The sequence below is a fragment of the Salmo salar genome, chromosome ssa01, assembly GCF_905237065.1.
Source record: "Salmo salar chromosome ssa01, Ssal_v3.1, whole genome shotgun sequence".
Classification (NCBI taxonomy): domain Eukaryota; kingdom Metazoa; phylum Chordata; class Actinopteri; order Salmoniformes; family Salmonidae; genus Salmo; species Salmo salar.
The window spans coordinates 75,058,598-75,081,906 of record NC_059442.1 but is presented as its reverse complement, the minus strand read 5'-3'; the positions used below and the strand labels follow the sequence as shown (position 1 = coordinate 75,081,906).

At 44.3% G+C, this 23,309-nt stretch overlaps 1 protein-coding gene across 30 annotated transcripts in view; it reads left to right on the top strand.

The window, feature by feature from the left end:
• Positions 1-23,309, top strand: part of kcnma1a (potassium large conductance calcium-activated channel, subfamily M, alpha member 1a) — a 260,694-nt gene that overhangs the window by 130,456 nt on the left and 106,929 nt on the right. For all 30 annotated transcript variants that reach the window (XR_006770679.1, XM_045722188.1, XM_045722190.1 and 27 more), the window contains exon 3: positions 14,239-14,300. Coding sequence is in view for 29 of the 30 variants with exons in the window: in XM_045722188.1 (XP_045578144.1) it covers positions 14,239-14,300 (62 nt within the window). In the remaining variant the exon portion in view is untranslated. The remainder of the gene's footprint in view (positions 1-14,238; positions 14,301-23,309) is intronic.

Sequence of the window (23,309 nt, the reverse complement as noted above, 5' to 3'; positions counted from 1 at the left end):
GTTTTGGAGATGTTGGGAATCTGAATCGTTACGCGTGTGATAGTCTGCATTGCCAGCCCAGTTGAGACACCCAGTGTGAGTCAGAAGGTCTTTCTGAGCAGGGTTGTATGTGAAGAGAATACTAAGGTTGTTTATGCTGAAAATCATACTGATGTCAGGGCTGCCTTTCAAATGGTATCCCTATATAGTGCACTATTTTTCACCAGAGGGCACATAAATAGGATATAGGGTACCGTTTGAGACGCAACCCTGACATCAGTATGATATGACAGTCTCCACATAAAAATCTTCTGCATTCTCATCACATAACCCAGGTCTCCCGCTGAGCTGGTTGTTCAAGGCAATGGAGGGAACATGGGCCTGCATGCTGTATAGATGATGTATGGCTGTCTGCCATCAAACTTTTATTAATGTCTCATTTGTATTTTGACATTCCGGCTTAGAAGTGGACTTGTTTGCTTGTCTTGTTCAGTGAGTTGATGTGATTAGTATGTTGTGGAAACAATGGAGTCAAGTAACCTTATGTCTTCAACAGCATGTCTGTGTCATAAAAAAAATAGAATCCAATTTTTTGTCACATACTTCATAAACAACAGGTGTAGACTAACAGTGAAATGTTTACTTACGGGCCCTTCCCAACAATACAGAGACTTAAGAAAATATATATAATAACACAAGAAATAAATACAAAATGAGTAACGATAGATAACTTGGCTATATACACAGGGTACAGGTACTGAGTCGATGTGCAGGGGTACGAGGTAATTGAGGTAGATATTTACATATAGGTAGGTGTAAAGTGACTAGGCAACAGGATAGATGATAAACAGTAGGCACAGAATATGTGATCAGTGAAAATAGTTAGTCCAAATAGGGTCAATGCAGATAGTCCAGGTAGCTATTTGGTTAACTATTTAGTTAACTAAGCAGTTGCCATACCAAGCAGTGAGGCAGCCAGTCAAGATGCTCTCATGACTGTGTTGGTGTGTGTGGACCATGTTAATTCCTTAGTGATGTGGACACCGAGGAACTTGAAGCTCTCGATCCACTCCATTGCTGCCCCGTCGATGTGAATGGGAGAAGTGCTCAGCCCTCCGTTTCCTGTAGTCCACTTTCAGCTCTTTTGTCTTGCTGATGTTGAGTGAAAGATTGTCCTGGCACCACACTGCCAGGTCATTGACCACCTCTCTATAGATGTTCTCATCGTCGTCGGTGATCAGGCCTCCCACTGTCGTGTCGTCAGCAAACTTAATGATGGTGTTGGAGTCGTGCGCTGTCATGCAGTCGTGGGTGAACAGGGAGTACAGGAGGAACAAAGCACGCATCCATGAGGGGCCCCCATGTTGAGGGTCAGGGTGGCGGATGTATTGTTGCCTACCCTCACCACCTGAGGGGAGGCCCGTCAGGAAGTCCAGGATCCAGTTGCAGAGGGAGGCGTTCAGTCCCAGGGTCCTGTGCTTAAGGTGAGCTTGGAGGGCACTATGGTGTTGAACGCTGAGCTGTAGTCAATGAACAGTATTCTAATATTGGTGTACCTCTTGTCCAGGTGGTAGAGGGCAGTGTGGAGTGCAATAGAGATTATGTCATCTGTGGATCTGTTGGGGCGGTATGCGACTTGGAGTGGGTCCAGGGTGTCTGGGATGATGGTGTTTTGTGCCATAACCAGCCTTTCAAAGCATTTCATGGCTACAGATGTGAGTGCTATGGGGCAATAGTCATTTAGACAGGTTACCTTGGCGGTCTTGGACACAGGGACTATGGTGGTCTGCTTGAAACACGTAGGTAATATAGACTGGGTCAGGGAGAGGTTGAAAATGTCAGTGAAGACACCCGCCAGCTAGTCAGCACATGCTCTGAGTACGTGTCCTGGTAATCCGTCTGGCCCTGCGGCTTTGTGAATGTTAACCTGTTTAAAAGTCTTAATCACATCGGCTACCGAGAGTGAGATTACACAGTCGTCTGGAACAGCTGGTGCTCTCATACTGGTTCAGTGTTGCTTGCCTCGAAGCGAGCATAGGCCTTTGGCTCGTCTGCTAGGCTTGCGTCACTGGGCAGCTTGCGGCTCCATATGCTCCTGTCATTATACAATGTAAACACCTACTGTATATATTACTGTGCATATATTTTCCTTAATTAATCAGTAGTATTTTACAGTCATACACAAATAAGATTTAATGAATGCCCAATATTACTCTATATGAACATTATTGACAATCCCAGTGAAGAGGATACATCACAGTAGATGTTCCCTATGAATGACTTCTCTTGGTACTAGATGGTCCCGATTATCTACCCTTCTCCTAATGTGTGCACTTCTGCACGTACACCCGTCATGGATTTAACCATGATGGAAACTGCTTCGAGCCAATGATAACACCGTTCCAAGGCTTTTAAAACCATAGTAGTGTGGGTAATCAGGACAAGGCCTATGTCTCTGTAATGAAAGTGACCTCGCCCTTTTCAGTTTCCTTTGGGTGAGAGTCCAATCAGCACCTCGGTTTGTCTGCCTGGAGGCCAGACAAAATGGCCGACTGGATCAAGCGTAATCAATGGTATATTAAAAGACAGACCGACAGACACAGTGAGCGAGGGAAGGACGGCAGAGGAAGAATTGAGTTTCAGGGAAAATTACATTTGAATAGTAAGTATTATGGACTCTATACACTTACAGGCCCAATGCAGCCATTTTTATCTCAATATGAAATCATGTCTGGGTGACAATTATCTTACTGGGTTGATTCCAATTAAAATGGTAAAAAATAAACTAAAATAGCTGCTTAGCAAGGTGCAATTTATCAACTAAGAATTTTACTAGGACTGGCTGGGAGTGGCCTGAGTGGGAAGCGGAAAACTGAAAACTAGCTGTTATCGGCAGAGGTTTGAAACTCTCGTTCCAGGCAGGCCCAAACTCCATCCCACGAAAACAGGCAGAAATTTCAGGGGGTCATTTCAAACAGCTCTTACACTAAAAGGACATTAAAACCATTTTCACAATGTCACAGTATTAATCCAACCCAAATATGAAGGAATAATAGGGCATAATAGGGCATCGTGCCACCACGAGCCAGAACAGCTTCAGTGCACCTTGGCATATATTCATAGTGTCTCAAACTCTATTGGAGGGATGCGACACCACTCTACGAGAAATTCCATCATTTGGTGTTTTGTTGATGGTGGTGGAAAATGCTGTCTCAGGCGCCACTCCAGACTCTCCTGTAAGTGTTCAATTGGGTTGAGATCTGATAACTGAGACGGCCATGGCATATGGTTTACATTGTTTTCATGCTCATCAAACCTTTCAGGTATCACTCGTGCCCTGTGGATGGGGGCATTGTCAACCTACAGGGGCACAGCCATGTTAGCCAGAATAATGGCCTGCCTAGCATTTTTATATATGACTCTAAGCATGATGGGATGTTAATTGCTTAATTAACTCAGGAACCAAACTTACTTTGTATCCCTCACAGAAAAATCAATTTTTTTTAATGCACCGGACATTTAACGACCTGACTGTGTATAAACAAAGTTATTTCAGATCCCTGTTTGTGTGTGTATGAGTGCAGCTTGAGCCTACCTGGGCTAGTATGTAGGTCTGACTGTTAGGAGCCTATCTGCATGAACTGAACTGAACTGACTTTGACATGTCTACTCTGCACCAGAGTCCTTTTGATTTCCTAGCCAACCTGTCGACTCACCCGAAACATGAAGTGATTATTTTCTACATCAACCCACATCACCTGTCAGCTGGGTCCTGCATGCGCTTTGTCAGGAAGTGCACTTAGGACGAGTCAAGAGAATCACAAGTCTAAACGAATTCTCTGTTAGCCTGGAAGAGTCTGGGTAAGACTAACTGCAGCTCATTTGTAGCCTGGAATAAATCTACACTCAATATTGCTCTGTTGAAACAATAGTAAGGAACTAAGGAATATTTAGTGAGGATTCCAGGCTCACTTTATAACTTGTTTGTAGCCTGGAATACACACTGACTAAATATTGCTGCATTGAAACAATAGTCAAGGGATATTTAGTGTAGAATCCAGGCTAGCTCGTGGTTTTGTTTCAGACCAAAGATCTTGTGTTCTGTTGATTCGGCAGCTATATTGGATTGTATTAGCAGTTGAAACCCTTAGCCTGTTATATTGTGGTCTATTTGAAGGGTAAGCAGCTTGTTAGCCTGGTTTGCTGCTTGGTGGCTTTGGGTGTTGCATATCGTACATAGAGTGAATGAATATGGGCTAGCCAAGCAGTCAACAAACCAGGGTAAGGGTGTGTGTATGTAAAGTACCAGTCAAAAGTTTGGACACACCTACTCATTCTACTTTGGACACACCTACTCAGGTTGTTCTTTATTTGTACTATTTCTACATTGTAGAATAATAGTGTAGACATCAAAACTATGAAATAACACATATGGAATCATGTTTTAACCAAAAAAGTGTTAAACAAATCAAAATATATTTTATATTTGAGATTCTTCAAGGTAGCCACTCTTTGCCTTGATGACAGCTTTGCACACTCTTGGCATTCTCTCAAACAGCTTCATGATGTAGTCACCTGGAATGCATTTCAATTAACAGGTGTGCCTTGCTAAAAGTTAATTTGTGGAATTTCTTTCCTTCTTAATGCGTTTGAGCCAATCAGTTGTGTTGTGACAAGGTAGGGGTGGTATAAAGAAGATAGCCCTATTTGGTAAAAGACCAAGTCCATATTATGGCAAAAACCGCTCAAATAAGCAAAGAGAAATGACAGTCCATTACTTTAAGACATAAATGTCAGTCAATCCGTAAAATTTCAATAACTTTTTGAAAGTTTATTAAAGTGCAGTCGCCAAAAAAAAAATCAAGCACTATGATGAAATGATGAAAATCTCATGACGACCGCCACAGAAAAGGAAGACCCAGAGTTACCTCTGTTGCAGAGGATAAGTTCAATAGAGTTAACTGCACCTCAGATTGCAGCCCAAATAAATGCTTCACAGAGTTCAAGTAACAGGCACATCTCAACATCAACTGTTCAGAGGAGACTGTGTGAATCAGGTCTTCATGGTCGAATTGCTGCAAAGAAACCACTACTAAAAGACTCCAATAATAAGAAGAGACTTGCTTGGGCCAAGAAACACGAGCAATGGACATTAGACCAGTGGAAATCTGTCTTTTGGTCTGATGAATCTACATTTAAGATTTGTGGGACGCAGAGTAGGTGAACGGATGATCTCTGCATGTGTGGTTCCCACCGTAAAGCTTTGAGGAGGAGGTGTGATGGTGCTTTGCTGGTGACACTGTCTGTGATTTATTTAGAAATCAAGGCACACTTAACTAGCATGGCTACCACAGCATTCTGCAGCGATACGCCATCCCATCTGGTTTTTGCGCTTAGTGGGACTATTATATGTTTTTCAACAAGACAATGACCCAACACACCTTCAGGCTGTGTAAATGCTACTTGACCAAGAGGGAGAGTGATGGAGTGCTGCATCAGATGACCTGGCCTCACAGTCACCCGACCTCAACCCAAATGAGATGGTTTGGGATGAGTGGAACCGCTGAGTGAAGGAAATGCAGCCAACACGTGCTCAGCATATGTGGGAACTCCTTCAAGACTGTTGGAAAAGCATTCCAGGTGAAGCTGGTTGAGAGAGTGCCAAGTGTGTGCAAAGCTGTCATCAAGGCAAAGGGTGGCTACTTTGAAGAATCTAAAATATATGTTGATTTTTTTTAAACACTTTTTTTGGTTACTACATGATTCCATATGTGTTATTTCATAGTTTTGATGTCTTCACTATTATTCTACAATGTAGAAAATAGTAAAAATAAAGGAAAACCCTGGAATGAGTAGGTGTGTCCAAACTTTTGACTGGTACTGTATGCATTTCGAGGGTGTTATTGTTATAATGTAGTATGAGTGTGTCATGTGAGAGCTGATCCATTTTTTTATTTTATTTTATTTCACCTTTATTTAACCAGGTAGTCTAGTTGAGGACAAGTTCTCATTCACAATTGCGATCTGGCCATGATAAAGCAAAGCAGTGCAACACAAACAACAACACAGAGTTACACATGGAATAAACAAACATACAGTCAATAATACAATAGAAAAAGTCTATATACAGTGTGTGCAAAGGAGGTAGGATAAGGGAGGTAAGGCAATAAATAGGCCATAGTGGCAAAATAATTACAATAAAGCAATTAAACACTGGAGTGATAGATGTGCAGAAGATGAATGTGCAAGTAGAGATACTGGGGTGCAAAGGAGCAAAATAAATGAATAAAATAAATAACAGTATGGGGCTGAGGTAGTTGGATAGACTATTTACAGATGGGCTGTGTACAGGTGCAGTGATCTGTGAGCTGCTCTGACATCTGGTGCTTTAAAGTTAGTGAGGGAGATAAGAGTCTCCAGCTTCAGTGATTTTTGTAGTTCATTCCAGTCATTGGCAGCAGAGAGCTGGAAGGAAAGGCGGACAAAGGAGCAATTGGCTTTGGGCTGACCAGTGAAATATACCTGCTGGAGTGCGTGCGACGGGTCGGTGCTGCTATGGTGACCAGTGAGCTGAGATAAGGCGGGGCTTTACCTAGCAAATACTTATAGATGACCTGGAGCCAGTTGATTTGGAGACGAATATCAAGCGAGGGTCAGCCAACGGAGCATACAGGTCACAGTGGTGGGTAGTATATGGGGCTTTGGTGACAAAACAGATGGCACTGTGATAGACTGCATCAAATTTGCTGAGTAGAGTGTTGGAGGCTATTTTGTAAATGACATCGCCGAAGTCAAGAATCGGTAGGATAGTCAGTTTTACGAGGGTATGTTTGGCAGCATGAGTGAAGGATGCTTTGTTGCAAAATAGGAAGCCTAGATTTAATTTTGGATTGGAGATGCTTAATGCGAGTCTGAAAGGAGAGTTTACAGTCTAACCAGACACCTAGGTATTTGTAGTTGTCCACATTTTCTAAGTCAGAACCGTCCAGAGTAGTGATGGACGGGCGGGCAGGTGTGGGCAGCGATCGGTTGAAGAGCATGCGTTTAGTTTTACTTGCATTTAAGAGCAGTTGGAGGCCACGGAAGGAGTCTTGTATGGCATTGAAGCTCGTCTGGAGGTGTCCAAAGAAGGGCCAGAAGTATACAGAATGGAGTCGTCTGCGTAGAGGTGGATCAGAGAATCACCAGCAGCAAGAGCGACATCATTGATGTATACAGAGAAGCGAGTCGGCCAGAGAATTGAACCCTGTGGCACCCCCATAGAGACTGCCAGAGGACCGGACAACAGGCCCTCTGATTTGACACACTGAACTCTGTCTGAGAAGTAGTCGGTGAATCAGGCGAGGCAGTCATTTGAGAAACCAAGGCTGTTTAGTCTGCCGATAAGAATGTGGTGATTGACAGAGTCGAAAGCCTTGGCCAGGTCGATAAATACAGCTGCACAGTATTGTCTCTTATCGATGGCGGTTATGATATCGTTTAGGACCTTGAGCATGGCTGAGGTGCACCCATGACCAGCTTTGAAACCAGATTGCATAGTGGAGAAGGTACGGTGGGATTCGAAATGGCCGGTGATCTGTTTGTTAGCTTGGCTTTCGAAGACCTTAGAAAGGCAGGGTAGGATAGATATATATCTGTAGCAGTTTGGATCTAGAGTGTCTCCCCCTTTGAAGAGGCTGATGACCGCGGCAGCTTTCCAATCTTTGGGGATCTCAGATGATACGAAAGAGACGTTGAACAGGCTAGAAATAGGGGTTGCAACAATTTCTGCGGAAAATTTTAAAGAGAGGGTCCAGATTGTCTAGCCCGGCTGATTTGTAGGGGTCCAGATTTTGCAGCTCTTTCAGAACATCAGCTATCTGGATTTGGGTGAAGGAGAAATGGGGGAGGCTTGGGCAAGTTGCTGTGGGGGGTGCAGGGCTGTTGACCGGGGTACGGGTAGCCAGGTGGAAAGCATGGCCAGCCATAGAAAAATGCTTCTTGAAATTCTCAATTATCGTGGATTTATCGGTGGTGAGAGTGTTTCCTAGCCTCAGTGCAGTGGGCAGCTGGGAGGAAGTGCTCTTATTCTCCATGGACTTTACAGTGTCCCAGTTTGTGCTACAGGATGCACATTTCTGTTTGAAAAAGCTAGCCTTTGCTTTCCTAACTGCCTGTGTATATTGGTTCCTAACTTCCCTGAAAAGTTGCATCTCGCGTGGGCTATTTGATGCTAATGCAGTACACCACAGGATGTTTTTGTGCTGGTCAAGGGCAGTCAGGTCTGGAGTGAACCAGGGGCTATATCTGTTCCTGGTTCTAAATTTTTTGAATGGGGCATGCTTATTTAAGATGGTGAGGAAAGCACTTTTAAAGAATAACCAGGTATCCTCTACTGACGGGATGAGGTCAATATCCTTCCCGGATACCTTGGCCAGGTCGATTAGAAAGGCCTGCTCGCTGAAGTGTTTTAGGGAGCGTTTAACAGTGATTAGGGGTGGTCGTTTGACCGCAGACCCATTACGGACGCAGGCAATGAGGCAGTCATCACTGAGATCCTGGTTGAAGACAGCAGAGGTGTATTTGGAGGGCAGGTGGGGTTAGGATGATATCTATGAGGGTGCCCGTGTTTACGGATTTGGGGTTTTACCTGGTAGGTTCATTGATAATATGTGTGAGATTGAGGGCATCAAGCTTAGATTGTAGGATGGCCGGGGTGTTAAGCATGTCCCAGTTTAGGTCACCTAACAGCACGAGCTCTGAAGATAGATGGGGGGCAATCAATTCACATATGGTGTCCAGGCCACAGCTGGGGGCAGAAGGTGGTCTATAGCAAGCGGCAATGGTGAGAGACTTGTTTCTGGAAAGGTGGATTTTTAAAAGTAGAAGCTCCAATTGTTTGGGCACAGACCTGGATAGTAAGACAGAACTCCGCAGGCTATATCTGCAGTAGATTGCAACTCCGCCCCCTTTGTTAGTTCTATCTTGTCGGAAAATGTTATAGTTAGGGATGGACATTTCAGGGGTTTTGGTGGTCTTCCAAAGTCAGGATTCAGACACGGCTAGGACATCCGGGGTTGGCAGAGTGTGCTGAAACAGTGAATAAAACAAACTTAGGGAGGAGGCTTCTAATGTTAACATGCATGAAACCAAGGCTTTTACGGTTACAGAAGTCAACAAATGAGAGCACCTGGGAAATGGGAATGAAGCTAGGTACTGCAGGGCCTGGATTAACCTCTACATCACCAGAGGAACAGAGGAGGAGTAGGATAAAAGGGTACAGCTAAAGGCTATAAGAACTGGTCGTCTAGTACGTTCGGGCAGAGAGTAAAAGGAGCAGGTTTCTGGGCACGGTAGAATCGATTCAAGGCATAATGTACAGACAAAGGTATGGTAGGATGTGAATACAGTGGAGGTAAACCTATGCATTGAGTGACGATGAGAGATATATTGTCTCCAGAAACATCATTTAAACCAGGTGAGATCACTGCATGTGTGGGAGGTGGAACTAAAGTTGGCTAAGGCGTATTGAGCAGGGCTAGAGGCTCTACAGTGAAATAATCACTAACCAAAACAGTAATGGACAAGGCATATTGACATTAGGGAGAGGTATGCGTAGCCGAGTGATCATAGGGGTCCAGTGAGTAGCTAGGCGGGCTGGAGACAAGGCGATTCAGACAGCTAGCGGGCCGGGGCTAGCAGGCTAGCAGAGGGCCTTAGAGGGACGTCGCGACGGAAGAAGTCTGTTGTAGCCCCCTCATGCGGTTACGTTGGCAGATCAGTCGTGATGGATCAGCAGGCCTCCGTGTAGTAAAAGGGTCCAGGCCCATTGGCAAAATAGGTATAGTGATGGGCCTCTTAAGCTAACAGTCCGATATGCTCTAGACGGCTAGCTGCTTGCAGTGCTGGAACCTGAAACCACACACTCACACATACAGGTGGGTACGGTCTAACTAACCCCATGTTGAATTTGTGGCAACAGCTCTTTACACCTTTAGTCAGACAGTTATAGTACAGTCACTGGTCAGGACATAACCAAGTGGAAAACAACATGACACAGAAACACATTTAGCACCGTAAACATGGACACGGATGTATGAATCAAACTCTCTGTGTTGAGTTAAAATGTCTTGTTTAAAGCTCTAATACTGGCTTCTACAGTTGTAAATACAGTACAGTACTTAGGTTTTCTTTATCTGCAATACCTCACCAGTAGTACAGAAAAAAAAAGAACACCCTTGCCTTTCTTGAACTAACACTCGCACTTGTCTTTTCTTTCTAGCAGTGTCTTTGCAGGTAGCCTAGTGGTTAGAGCATTGGGCCAGTAACCGGAAGGTTGCTGGATCGAATCCCTGAGCTGACAAGGTAAAAATCTGTTGTTCTGCCCTTGAGCAAGGCAGTTAACCCACTGTTCCCCGAGTGCCGAAGACGTGGATGTCGATTATAGCAGCCCCCCCCTGCACCTCTGATTCAGAGGGGTTGGGTTAAATGCGGAAGACACATTTCAGTTGAATACATTCTGACTAGGTATCCCACTTTCCTTTGCTGATAGCTACTTACTGAGGGAAAAAATGTGCTTGCTCTAACTGTGAGATGTGGTTGTCTCTCATAGCTGCTTTCAGATGAATACACTAACTATAAGTCACTCTGGATAAGAGCGTCTGCTAAATGACCAAAATGTAAAATGCTCAGATAACCATACTCTGATTCAAGTGTTTTAATTCTCAAAACAAGCATTCACTAACCCCATAGAATGTTATATTTTATGACTACTGTTAAAACGACATTTCCCAGTCCTTTGCTGTGCTGGCCCCAGCTTGTCAGGCCTACAGCTGGGTTTCTATTTGTAGTCTGTAGGCGATGGGGATGTCCCCACATTGTAGGTTTCCCCTGTCTTTTGGAATCAGTCATGATTTACAGTGGTGCTCCTGTCTTTGGAGTTTATGGGTTTGAGGTTGATGGCTAGCGCTGAAACAGCACACACACACACACACACACACACACACACACACACACACACACACACACACACACACACACACACACACACACACACGCACGAACGATGGCTAGCACTAGTTAGTGTTAGCGAGCAGCCATGCAGCATTCACAGCTGAGTAACTGGGTCAGTGGAAGATGTCTACTCTTCTTATCTCCTCAGATCTCATCTGTGGGCGCTCACCGCTCACTGGCAAGCTTTCCAGCAACCAACCAACCAACTGGTCAGGCTACCCCTCAGTCTTTCCTTTCTTTCTCTCTGTCTTTGTCTCTCTCTCTCTTCTCTCTCACTCTCTCCCGCTCTCTTTTTATCACAGATGAGGACACAGATGAGCATCCAGGAAATGTCACAGATTAGCATCAAGGAAATATTAGTATTTGCGTCTGTGTGTGCCTGTGTGTATGTGTGTGTTCCATTTATGTACTTGCATTCTGTGTTGGTACAGTAGTACTGCCTACATGTATGTCATCAGAGGATTGTGTTAAGGACAGCATCCCCACAGTGACTCAATTGGGCTACACTGCCATCCCTCTCCTTTTCTTTTTGTTTGGAAACCATTTCAGCTGTCGCACCGATGTGATGTCCCTGGTTGTTCCCCGAGTGAAGAGACTGAGTGTGTGTCTGTGTGTGTTAATAGCTCCAACCTGCATGGCCTGGATATCCACTGTGCGCAGAAAACACACACTCACTACAAGCTAACTCTGCCCTCTTGTGGGGAAAATCCTATACAGTATCCTGACATCAACCGTTGACAGTAGTTGTGTGGCGAGTTGTTAGTAGGATGTACAAATTCAATCAATTATAGCCATGACATTAAAAAAAAAGTTGTTTGAATCTTTAGTTGGAATCAGATCAGCTGATGCATTCGACTCCCACAATGACCCTGTCAACGTCATGTATGGCAGCCTTCTCGATGTCGTTCGTTCAGTCTTATCACAGTAAAGAGATCTTGATGCTATCAAAGTGGCTGGCATTGAAGCTTCCCTTCTCCTTTGCTAGCGCTACTCTGACTCTGCTCTAACTCTATGCTAACCGGACGGCACTCCAGTCATACACTACAGCACTACACTAGCTACCGCTACACTTCGCTATCACTAACCTCAACCAGACTCACTCTATGGATCCCACCATCTCCCATACAGAGACACTCCATTAAAAATACATGGGGGTGTTTTTTCATTAGGCCAACGACAATGTAGTAGATCAATCCAAAGAGCCATAGCATGAAAATAATCAGGCCCCCATCATTTATAATGAATGGTGCAATCATGCAGGACAGGGGATGTCTATTGTGTGGTGGCTGAATAGGGAGAAGGGCTAGTAGGGTAAACGATAGTATATCTTTCTCAGTCATGTGTTTTAATATAATGGGTTCAGCCATGTGTACTAAAGCAGGCCTCTTCATGATGATAATGTTGATTGCTCGTTGTTCAAGAGAACAGTATTTTAGTGGTTGTCCAGCCTAGCCAATCGCTATCCTCTAATCCTTTCTCTAGCCGCCTTTTCCACTCTCCCATTTCCCTCTTTTTCACTCTCCCATTTCCCTCTTTTCCACTCTCCCATTTCCCTCTTTTCCACTCTCCCATTTCCCTCTTTTCCACTCTCCCATTTCCCTCTTTTTCACTCTCCCATTTCCCTCTTTTCCACTCTCCCATTTCCCTCTTTTCCACTCTCCCATTTCCCTCTTTTTCACTCTCCCATTTCCCTCTTTTCCACTCTCCCATTTCCCTCTTTTCCACTCTCCCATTTCCCTCTTTTTCACTCTCCCATTTCCCTCTTTTTCACTCTCCCATTTCCCTCTTTTCCACTCTCCCATTTCCCTCTTTTTCACTCTCCCATTTCCCTCTTTTTCACTCTCCCATTTCCCTCTTTTACACTCTCCCATTTCCCTCTTTTTCACTCTCCCATTTCCCTCTTTTACACTCTCCCATTTCCCTCTTTTCACTCTCCCATTTCCCTCTTTTCCACTCTCCCATTTCCCTCTTTTCCACTCTCCCATTTCCCTCTTTTCCACTCTCCCATTTCCCTCTTTTCACTCTCCCATTTCCCTCTTTTCCACTCTCCCATTTCCCTCTTTTCCACTCTCCCATTTCCCTCTTTTTCACTCTCCCATTTCCCTTTTTCCTCTCCCATTTCCCTCTTTTCACTCTCCCATTTCCCTCTTTTTCACTCTCCCATTTCCCTCTTTTACACTCTCCCATTTCCCTCTTTTTCACTCTCCCATTTCCCTCTTTTACACTCTCCCATTTCCCTCTTTTACACTCTCCCATTTCCCTCTTTTACACTCTCCCATTTCCCTCTTTTACACTCTTAGTCTCCCTCTATCCTTTTACCCCTTTTTTGAGAACTGTTTTCAGGAGGTGGTCTCTGTGTGAACAGCATGTTGGATGTCAATGACAAGTGCCATTCCTCATATACCCCCCCACCCACCCTGTCTTCACATTACAACTCAGCTGATTTGTAGAGGGATGTGGTACTGTGTGTGTGATGGCCTACACCTGAGGCATAATGGCATCAGGTAGAATACAACCCATGACTCTGCATTAACTAAGGCAGTCACAACAGCCTTTCCCACAACCCTCCTCCTCATACAATCACCCTTCAAGGATTAGTTCACAGTGTGTTTCCTTTCCCTCTTGTATGAATACCACTCGACTTCACTCACGCTGTATTCACTGGCCTGCTTTTAATATTCAGGATTTACAATAGCCCTGGCTTTGAAGAATGTCCATTCTTTAAGGCTGTGAGACCAGCCACGGTTTGATGACAGATGACAACAACCTTGTCTACTATGTCACTCATTATGACACACACATTACAGTGATGTATGCCATTTAGCAGATGCTTTTATCCAAAGCGACTTAGCCATACGTGCATACGTTTTTATGGATGGATGGCCCCGGGGAATTGAACCCACAATCCTGACGTTGTGAGCGCCATGCTCTACCAACTGAGCCATACAGGACAATGTTACAGTATGGGGAATGTCCACAATCTCAGAGTTCAGTAGTGGAGAGGTATTATAACATGTATTATAACATGGTCTGATTGCTGTATGCGTTGGATGTTGAACCACAGGAATATTGGAAACAGGGCTGCAATTTGTTTGTTTTTCTGTGTGTAAGAGAATGACTGACACTTAAATGTGCAGAATGATAATTATTGCTATATCGTATTCTATGTTACATGTGAGCATTCTAAAACTAATCTCTGTACCTCTCTCTCTCTCTCTCTCTCTCTCTCTCTCTCTCTCTCTCTCTCTCTCTCTCTCTTCTCTCTAGGTCGTGCTCGTCTTTGCTCTCAGCATTGGAGCACTTGGAATATACTTTATAGACTCTTCTGAGTAAGTATCCCTTTTTATGTGCTGGTATGTGCTTTTGTATTGACTGCAATGCAGACCACCTACAGTAAGCTATTGAATACTACTTTGTGATTTAATATCAGATCTGATATTTCTTCACATGATCAGTAGGCGCCACAAGTGAGATCCTACTTGGAAGGCTACATACAGTCACCCACATTGGAGAAGTAGAATTGTTTATTATACTGATTTATTGAATGACTGCTTAGTCATCCTATCAGTTGCTGTTGAACACTACTTTGTGATTGTGATGCTGTGAAGGAATCAGATGTTAGACCCTTCATATGATCAATAGGTACTTCAGACAGATTCATCCACACATGGTATTGTCCTAGTCACCCACATTGGTGAAGTAGAATGTGTCATAGTGCAACCATGTGTTGGTTTTGATGCTTTTCTGTTTTGATGCTTTTCTGTGTGTTATCTAAAAGACTATAAAGCTCCTCTCCTCTCCTCTCCTCTCCTCTCCTCTCCTCTCCTCTCCTCTCCTCTCCTCTCCTCTCCTCTCCTCTCCTCTCCTCTCCTCTCCTCTCCTCTCCTCTCCTCCTTTATGGTTTTGATGCTTTTCTGTACGTTATCTAAAAGACTATAAAGTTCCTCTCCTCCTTTGTGGTTTTGATGCTTTTCTGTGCGTTATCTAAAAGACTATGAAGCTCCTCTCCTCCTTTATGGTTTTGTCAATGGAAGCCGGTTGGCCTGGTGCCACACTTAGTTTCCATGGTAACCTAGACAAAGCAGGATATCAGTAGGTCTGCCTGGTCCTCAGAGACACCCCTCACTTGTAGACCCACCCACACACACACATACATACAGGTGTGTGCGCGCACACACACACATGCACACACAGTAAACTGAGCTACTGTAGCATCCCACGCTTCCATTCACCCTCCCACGCCATTCTCAGGCTCTCACCCATCCTAGCCCTGACCAGCAGAATTAACAATACTGTGAATAATGCAGATAATGCTTCAGATAATGCATTTGAATTTTCTGAACAATCCTATTCAAATCACTTCATGATTTATGTGTACACTTCTCAGGTGAGGTTTTGTCCCTTGTGTGACTATTTACTGTAGGAAATGAACATGCTTTAAGATGGTTGGGTAGGTTATCACAACATCTAGGGAAATGCTGCATATGCACATATGAATCAGTGTGTTTTTTAATGATTCACTTCCTATACAAACCTGCTATCCTCCCTCGGCTTGTTTCCTCTTCGATATAGATAGCAAAAAAGTATATATATGTATATATGTGTGTGTATATACACTACTGTTCAAAAGTTTGGGGTCACTTAGAAATGTCCTTGTTTTCCATGAAAACATACATGAAATGAGTTGCAAAATGAATAGGAAATATAGTCCTGAAGCACCTCCCACAAGTTGGATTGGCTTGATGGGCACTTCTTACATACCATACGGTCAAGCTGCTTCCACCACAACTCAATAGGGTTGAGATCCAGTGACTGTGCTGGCCGCTCCATTATAGACAGAATACCAGCTGACTGCTACCTCCCTAAATAGTTATTGCATAGTTTGGAGCTGTGCTTTGGGTCATTGTCCTGTTGTAGGAGGAAATTGGCTCCAATTAAGCTCCGTCCACAGGGTTTGGCATGGCGTTGCAAAATGGAGTGATAGCCTTCTTCATGATCCCGTTTACCCTGTACAAATCTCCCACTTTACCACCACCAAAGCACCCCCAGACCATCACATTGCCTCCACCATGCTTGACAGATGGCGTCAAGCGCTACTCCAGCATCTTTTCATTTTTTCTGCATCCCACGAATGTTCTTCTTTGTAATCCGAACACCTTACACTTAGATTCGTCTGTCCATAACACTTTTCCAATCTTCCTCTATCCAGTGTCTGTGTTCCTTTGGAACACAGGAGTGATGGTTGCTGATAATGGGCCTCTACGCCTATGTAGATATTCCATTAAAAATCAGCCGTTTCCAGCTACAATAGTCATTTACAACATTAACAATATCTACACTTGTCACGTCCTGACCAGTAAGGGGGTCATTTTGTTATTGTAGTTGGTCAGGACGTGGCAGGGGTGTGTTTGTTTTGTGTTGTTGGGTTTTTTGGGTACTGTTCTATGTCATCTATTTCTATGTGGTTATCTAGTTGTTCTATTTCTATATTCAGGGTTTTGGTTTGGCCTTCAATTGGAGACAGCTGTTCTTCGTTGCCTCTAATTGGAGGCCATATTTAAGTAGGGGTTTTCAGCTTGTGTTTTGTGGGTGGTTGTTTCCCTTGTATAGTCTGAGCACCTTACGGGACTGTTTTCGTCGTTTTGTCTAAGTGTATTTTGTTTTTTTCTTCAATAAAAGGAAGATGAGCATTCACGTACCCGCTGCGTTTTGGTCTACCTTTAACGACGCTTGTGACAACACTGTTTTTCAAATCCATTTGATGTTATTTTAATGGACAAAAAATTGCTTTTCTTTCAAAAACAAGGACATTTCTAAGTGACCTCAAACTTTTGAACGGTAGTGTGTGTGTGTGTGTGTGTATATATATATATATATATATATATATATATATATATATATATATATATATATATATACAGTACCAGTCAAAGGTTTGGACACATATGGAATCATGTAGTAACCAAAATAGTGTTAAACACTGGTTGATAGCTGGTTGAGAGAATGCCAAGAGTGTGCAAAGCTGTCATCAAGGCAAAAGGTGGCTACTTTGAAGAATCTCAAATATAAATATATTTTGATTTAACACTTTTTTGGTTACTACATGATTCCATATGTGTTATTTCATAGTTTTGATGTCTTCACTAATATTCTACAATGTAGACTGGTACTGTTTATGTATGTATGTATGTATATATACACATGTTTTATTGTCACATACACCCGATAGGTGTGGTGAAATGTGTTGTTTTACAGATAGCTCTGGGTGTTGCATGACAGGCAAAACATGAATAAAGTCATGCCATGTCCAACATCTGCAGTGTTAATCTGAGCAGTAGTGCAGGGAACAGTGGTGTGGAAATGATTTCTGGCATGTGTCCAGTCCCCCGTTTACAGAAAGGGATAAAGTCCTTCCCGTCTTTACCTCTCCCTCTGTGTCCCCCTCTCTTTTTTTACTCCCTCTTTTGTTCCCTTCCTCTCTCTCGCTTTCCCCCCTCTGTCTATCTAGTTCTCTATCCCCCTCCCTCTATATCTGCCTCTCCCTCCTTTACTCTCCCCCGCTCCCCCTCTCTCTCCCTTCTCTTCCTAATCTGCCTCGACTTGGCATATTTCAGACAAAAAGAGAGGAATAGAAAAAGATGGGGGAGAACAATCTCCTTGCCGCCATGAAAGTTTCTAATCCTTTTTAATGCCAGGGTCAGGACTTGATGGGAAGGATGAGAAACCATCTCTCTCCTTTAATTCTATCTCTCTCTCTACCTACCTACCTTTCCTTCTTTCTCTCCCTCTATTTCTCTATCTCCCTCTCTTTCCTCTCGCTCCCTTGCTTCACCTCTCTTTCTCTCTCTCTCTCTCTCCATCCATCTTTGTGCTTGTCACTAAGTGAGCCAGTCTCCCTGTGTGTAAGGCTCAGACAGTGTCTGTGTGATTTGTCTCTGTGTGTTAACTGTCTCTGTTGATGTTTAGATTCTCCATTTCTATCAATGTTCAAAACAGCAAATGCTGTTTGGCCTTCCTGTGACATCGGGTGCTCTAGGTGTCCTGGAGGGCAGGTAGTTTGCCCCCGGTGATGCGTTGTGCAGACCGCACCCCTCTCTGGAGTGTCCTGCGGTTGTGGGTGGTACAGTTGCCGTACCAGGCGGTGATACAGCCCGACAGGATGCTTTCAATTGTGCGTCTGTAAAAGTTTGTGAGGGTTTTAGGTGACAAGCCAAATTTCTTCAGCCTCCTGAGGTTGATAAGGTGCTGTTGCGCCTTCTTCCCCTCCACTGTCTGTGTGGATGGACCATTTCAGTTTGTCAGTGATATGTACGCCGAGGAACTTAAAACTTTCCACCTTCTCCACTGCTGTCCCGTCAATGTGGATAGGGGGGTGCTCCCTCTGCTGTTTTCTGAAGTTTGAATGAGAGGTTATTTTCCTGACACCACACTCCCGAAGCTCTCACCTCCTCCCTGTAGGCTGTCTCGTCATTGTTGGTAATCAAACCTACTACTGTTGTGTCATCTGCAAACTTGATGATTGAGTTGGAGGCGTTCATGGCCACGCAGTCATGGGGGACCAGGGAGTACAGGAGGGGGCTGAGCGCACACCCTTCTGGGGCCCCAGTGTTGAGGATCAGCGAAGTGGAGATGTTGTTTCCTACCTTCACCACCTGGGGGCGGTCCGTCAGGAAGTCCAGGACCCAATTGCACAGGGCAGGGTTCAGACCCAGGGCCTCGAGCTTAATGATGAGCTTGGAGTGTTCTATGCCGTTGAATGCTGAGCTATAGTCAATGAACAGCATTCTTACATAGGTATTCCTCTTGTTCAGATGGGATAGGGCAGTGTGCAGTGTGATGGAGATTGCATCGTCTGTGGACCTATTGGGGCGGTAAGCAAATTGGAGTGGGTCTAGGGTGTCAGGTAAGGTGGAGGTGATATGATCCTTAACTAGCCTCTCAAAGCACTTCATGATGACAGAAGTGAGTGCAATGGGGCGATCGTCATTTAGTTCACTTACCTTTGCATTCTTGCGTACAGGAACAATGGTGTCTCTCTCTCTCTCTCTCTCTCTCATATTAAGCTAAGATGCACAGATAGGTTGATCTAACTCATGAGGGACAGAGAGACATATCTGGCAGCTCTAGGGAAGGACAGTAGGTATTAGGGAATGACACTAGGTATTAGGGAAGGACTCTAGGGAAGGACACTAGATATTAGGAAAGCCTCTCTCTCTCTCTCTTTCGGTGCTCTCATTAAGCTAAGACAAGTCTTTCCCCCCTACTCCCACTACTCCTCCCGGCCTCTCCTCATAATCATTAGCCTTAGCTGCTCACTTTAATTCCTGTGCCACTTCAGTGAGACCAACATACCTCTGTGTGTGTGTGTGTGTGTGTGTGTGTGTGTGTGTGTGTGTGTGTGTGTGTGTGTGTGTGTGTGTGTGTGTGTGTGTGTGTGTGTGTGTGTGTGTGTGTGTGTTGACTAGCTTGAGTTACAGCCGTACTTACACTCCAACAGCTGTGGACTCGACTTCCTCTCCTCCTGATCCCACACACGTTCTCACCCCACCAACACACACACACACACACACACACACACACACCATGTTCTCACCCCGTCAACGCAGCTCAAACGCTTTTTGCATGACCTATTCCTCTCTGGCGTTCTAAAATGTTGACGATTGATCCTAGCGATGGTCAGCGTCATCCAGGTCAGGTGTTAGTGGCAGTCATTACTGTAGCAAATACCACAGCCTTAATGATCTCCATAATACATATACATGCTCTTCAGAACTGCTCTTCAGTAGTGAAGGGAGTGGCTCATTCCTTCTGGAAGATATTAACACAGTCCTATAGAGTTTGCGACTTGCTTGGGGGGCAGTCTAAGACGTTCAAACGGAGAGGTTTTCTCTGAGTTGACTCCCTGAGGTAACAGAGAGAAGTGTGTGTGTGTGTGAGAGAGACCAAGAGGCTGGAGCTCTTTATAGTATGGGCTTTTATGTCTGCCTCAGTGGAGCAGTGTTCTGTTCTCCCGAGACACACACACACACACACACACACACACACACACACACACACACACACACACACACACACACACACACAAGAGACAGCACTGATCAGTGGGTAAGAAACACATCCACATCCATCTCCCTGGTGGCCAACCAGTATCCTCCCCAGAGTTGTTTTTTCCAGGCACTTCCAGGTGGCTGTTGTCTTTAAAGGAGCTGTAGTGTTACGATACCCTGCAGCAGAATGCTGGAAGGAATATTACAGGGGAGTTTTATTGACTGGTATTGTACCTCCTACTCCAGCAGGGATTTAGTAAGTTAGTAAATTGACTTAAGAACTTCTATGTAACAAAATAAGTAATGGGTGGATAAAAGGAAAAACAAAAGGAAGAAATCGGGTTGCAAAATTCAGGTAACTTTAAAAAAAAAAAATCCCTGGATTTTCATTAATCCTTGTTGGAAGATTTCTGGAATCAGGAGGGAATATGCAGGACATTCTGGAGTCCTCCAATCTGGGTTTCTGTAAAACATCAGCATGTTTTCAGAAAGTTGTATAGGAATATGAGGTGATACGTAGGGCCCATAGTTTTTCCTGGTCAGATCACGTGGCCAAGGAAAAACTCCTGACCCTAACGACAGATAACAGTAGGAATAATAGGTGGGATTACGGCGGTCGGCCAGTCAGTCAGAGGGGGTTACTGTCATTTCGCTGGATACAGTCATACTGCATCTGTGGAGAGGGAGTCATAATCCGTGCTTATCTCTCTTTTCAATATGACATTTGTTGCAAAGCTGATGCTATTTTGGTGATATTTTCATTGGGAGCATACTTCATCTATCCCTCCCTCCCTCCCTCCCACATCCTGGTCTGTTTTAATGCTTCAGCTCCTCGCTCTCTTTTCTGCTCCTGCGGAACAAGGGAACGACTGAATAAGAGGTTTGTAAGCCAGAGACTCTGCAGGACGGCCTTACTAGAAGGGATGCCCTTGTTCCTGGCCCTTGTTCATGGCTCACACACACACACACACACACACACACACACACACACACACACACACACACACACACACACACACACACACACACACACACACACACACACACACACACACACACACACACACAGGCCACACAGGCCACACCACACCGATACACACACATACTGTTTTGGGGTTATCATATAGCCGTGTGTGTGGGTGGGCTGTGCCAAAGCATTGTGTATGTGTGAGGTTTCATTTGTGGCCTATGACCCATGCCTGTAATACTATCATCAGGGCGCTGCAATCAATAACAGCAGTGAAGAGAGAAACAGTGAATGACTTATTAATTGGCTAAGGTGAGAAATATGGCTGCCTTGGGAAGAGGACTGAGCAGACCTTATGGTGAAGGATATCACAGCTATATTAAGATCCATCTCGGAGTAGCCAGCAGTGTAGGTGTGTGTCTGGAAGTGTGTCACTGGTCATGAACTGCAACGGTGCTGGGTTTTTCACGCTCAACAGTTTCTCGTGTGTATCAAGAATAATCCGCCACCCAAAGGACATCCAGCCAACATGACACAACTGTGTGAAGCATTGAAGTCAACATGGGCCAGCATCCCTGTGGAACGCTTTCCACACCTTGTAGAGTCCATGACCTGACGAATTGAGGCTGTTCTGAGGGCAACGTAATATTAAGGTGTTCTTAATATTTTGTACATTCAGGGTATAGCCTAGAGCTGCAGCTGCATTGAAAACAAGTCCCCCTTTCCACACTGTTAGTTCACAGTGTGTGGCTTTTTGGAGACTTTCTCATCTTTAACAATACAGTACCTCTTATCCATACTGGCTCAATTCTCCGCAGATGGAGACTGAGACAGAAGTTAGGCGTCAACATCGTGTTCCAGGAAATTGAGGTTTGCTAAATTTATGAATGGTGGAACCTGATATTAGTTTGTGTGTCCCTAATGACACCCCGTTCCCTTTATAGTGCACTACTTTTGACCAGGGCCCATAGGGTGTCATTTGGGAAGCGTCCAATGACTGTAGAGCAGGGGTATTCAGATCTTACCCTATGCGGTCCGGACTACTGCTGGTTGCCTGTTCTACCTAATAATTAATTGCACCCAACTGGTGCCCCAGGTCTAAATCAGTCCCTGATTAGAGGGGAACAATGAAAGAAAAAAAGGCAGCGGAACTGGCTTCCATGTCCAGATTTGAATTTGAGGGCTGTAGTCTTCCCCTGTCTGCAGTCTCTCTGCCAATGATACAGTATGAACTACTATTAATACCAGCCTGCAGCGAAGGCACTTTCTGCTTATGCATGTTCTGCTTCCGTTATAAACTATTCATAATACTTATCATTCATTTCCCCTTATGCCATCTAGCTATATTCCCTATAACTGTTCTTCTAACTAAATCATAATCAGCCTACTTAGCTCTATCTGGTAATTGCTGATAAGGCATAGGTAAACACCTTTTAAGTATAATGAACAAATGAACAAATAATTGATCTGTCTAAAATGAGTTACTAATGTAGTTGCATGTAATTCAACCAATTAATTGCGTTTCTTTTTAAACATCATATCACAGGTCTAACTGTGGACTGACTAGGAGATCTGTTCAATCCAACACCAGGAATCAACAGGGCTTCACAAAACAACAGGGCTTCACAAAACAACAGGGCTTCACAAAACAACAGGGCTTCACAAAACAACAGGGCTACACAAAACAACAGGGCTACACAAAACAACAGGGCTACACAAAACAACAGGGCTTCACAAAACAACAGGGCTTCACAAAACAACAGGGCTTCACAAACAACAGGGCTACACAAAACAACAGGGCTTCACAAAACAACAGGGCTTCACAAAACAACAGGGCTTCACACAACAACAGGGCTACACAAAACAACAGGGCTTCACAAAACAACAGGGCTTCACAAAACAGCACTTCAGAAAAACAATTTCCACTGCAGAAATGAATGTAGCATAAGCCTATATGTTTCCAGTTAATCAATAGCACAGTGTTCAGCCTGGAATGCTGAAACTAAAGGGAACTCAGTTGGATTGTGATTGAAACCTGTTTTCTTCCAGCTTGGGAGAGGAAGGAAAAGGCATTTAACTCCTAGCTGGGAATCAGTACAAGTGATTGACTAGTTCCCCCCCCCCAGCCTGTACACGGACGCACACACAACACACTCACCCCATCTCTGCATGGTCCAACCACAGTCTGTCATCCATCTCCTATATAGCAGCTGGAGTCTCCATCCATCTCCTCCATTATTCACATGGAGGAAATGGTCGTGCCACATTCACATCTGTCCCCCCTGTCACGAAACCCAGACAGCACTGATGGTTCCTTATCAGAA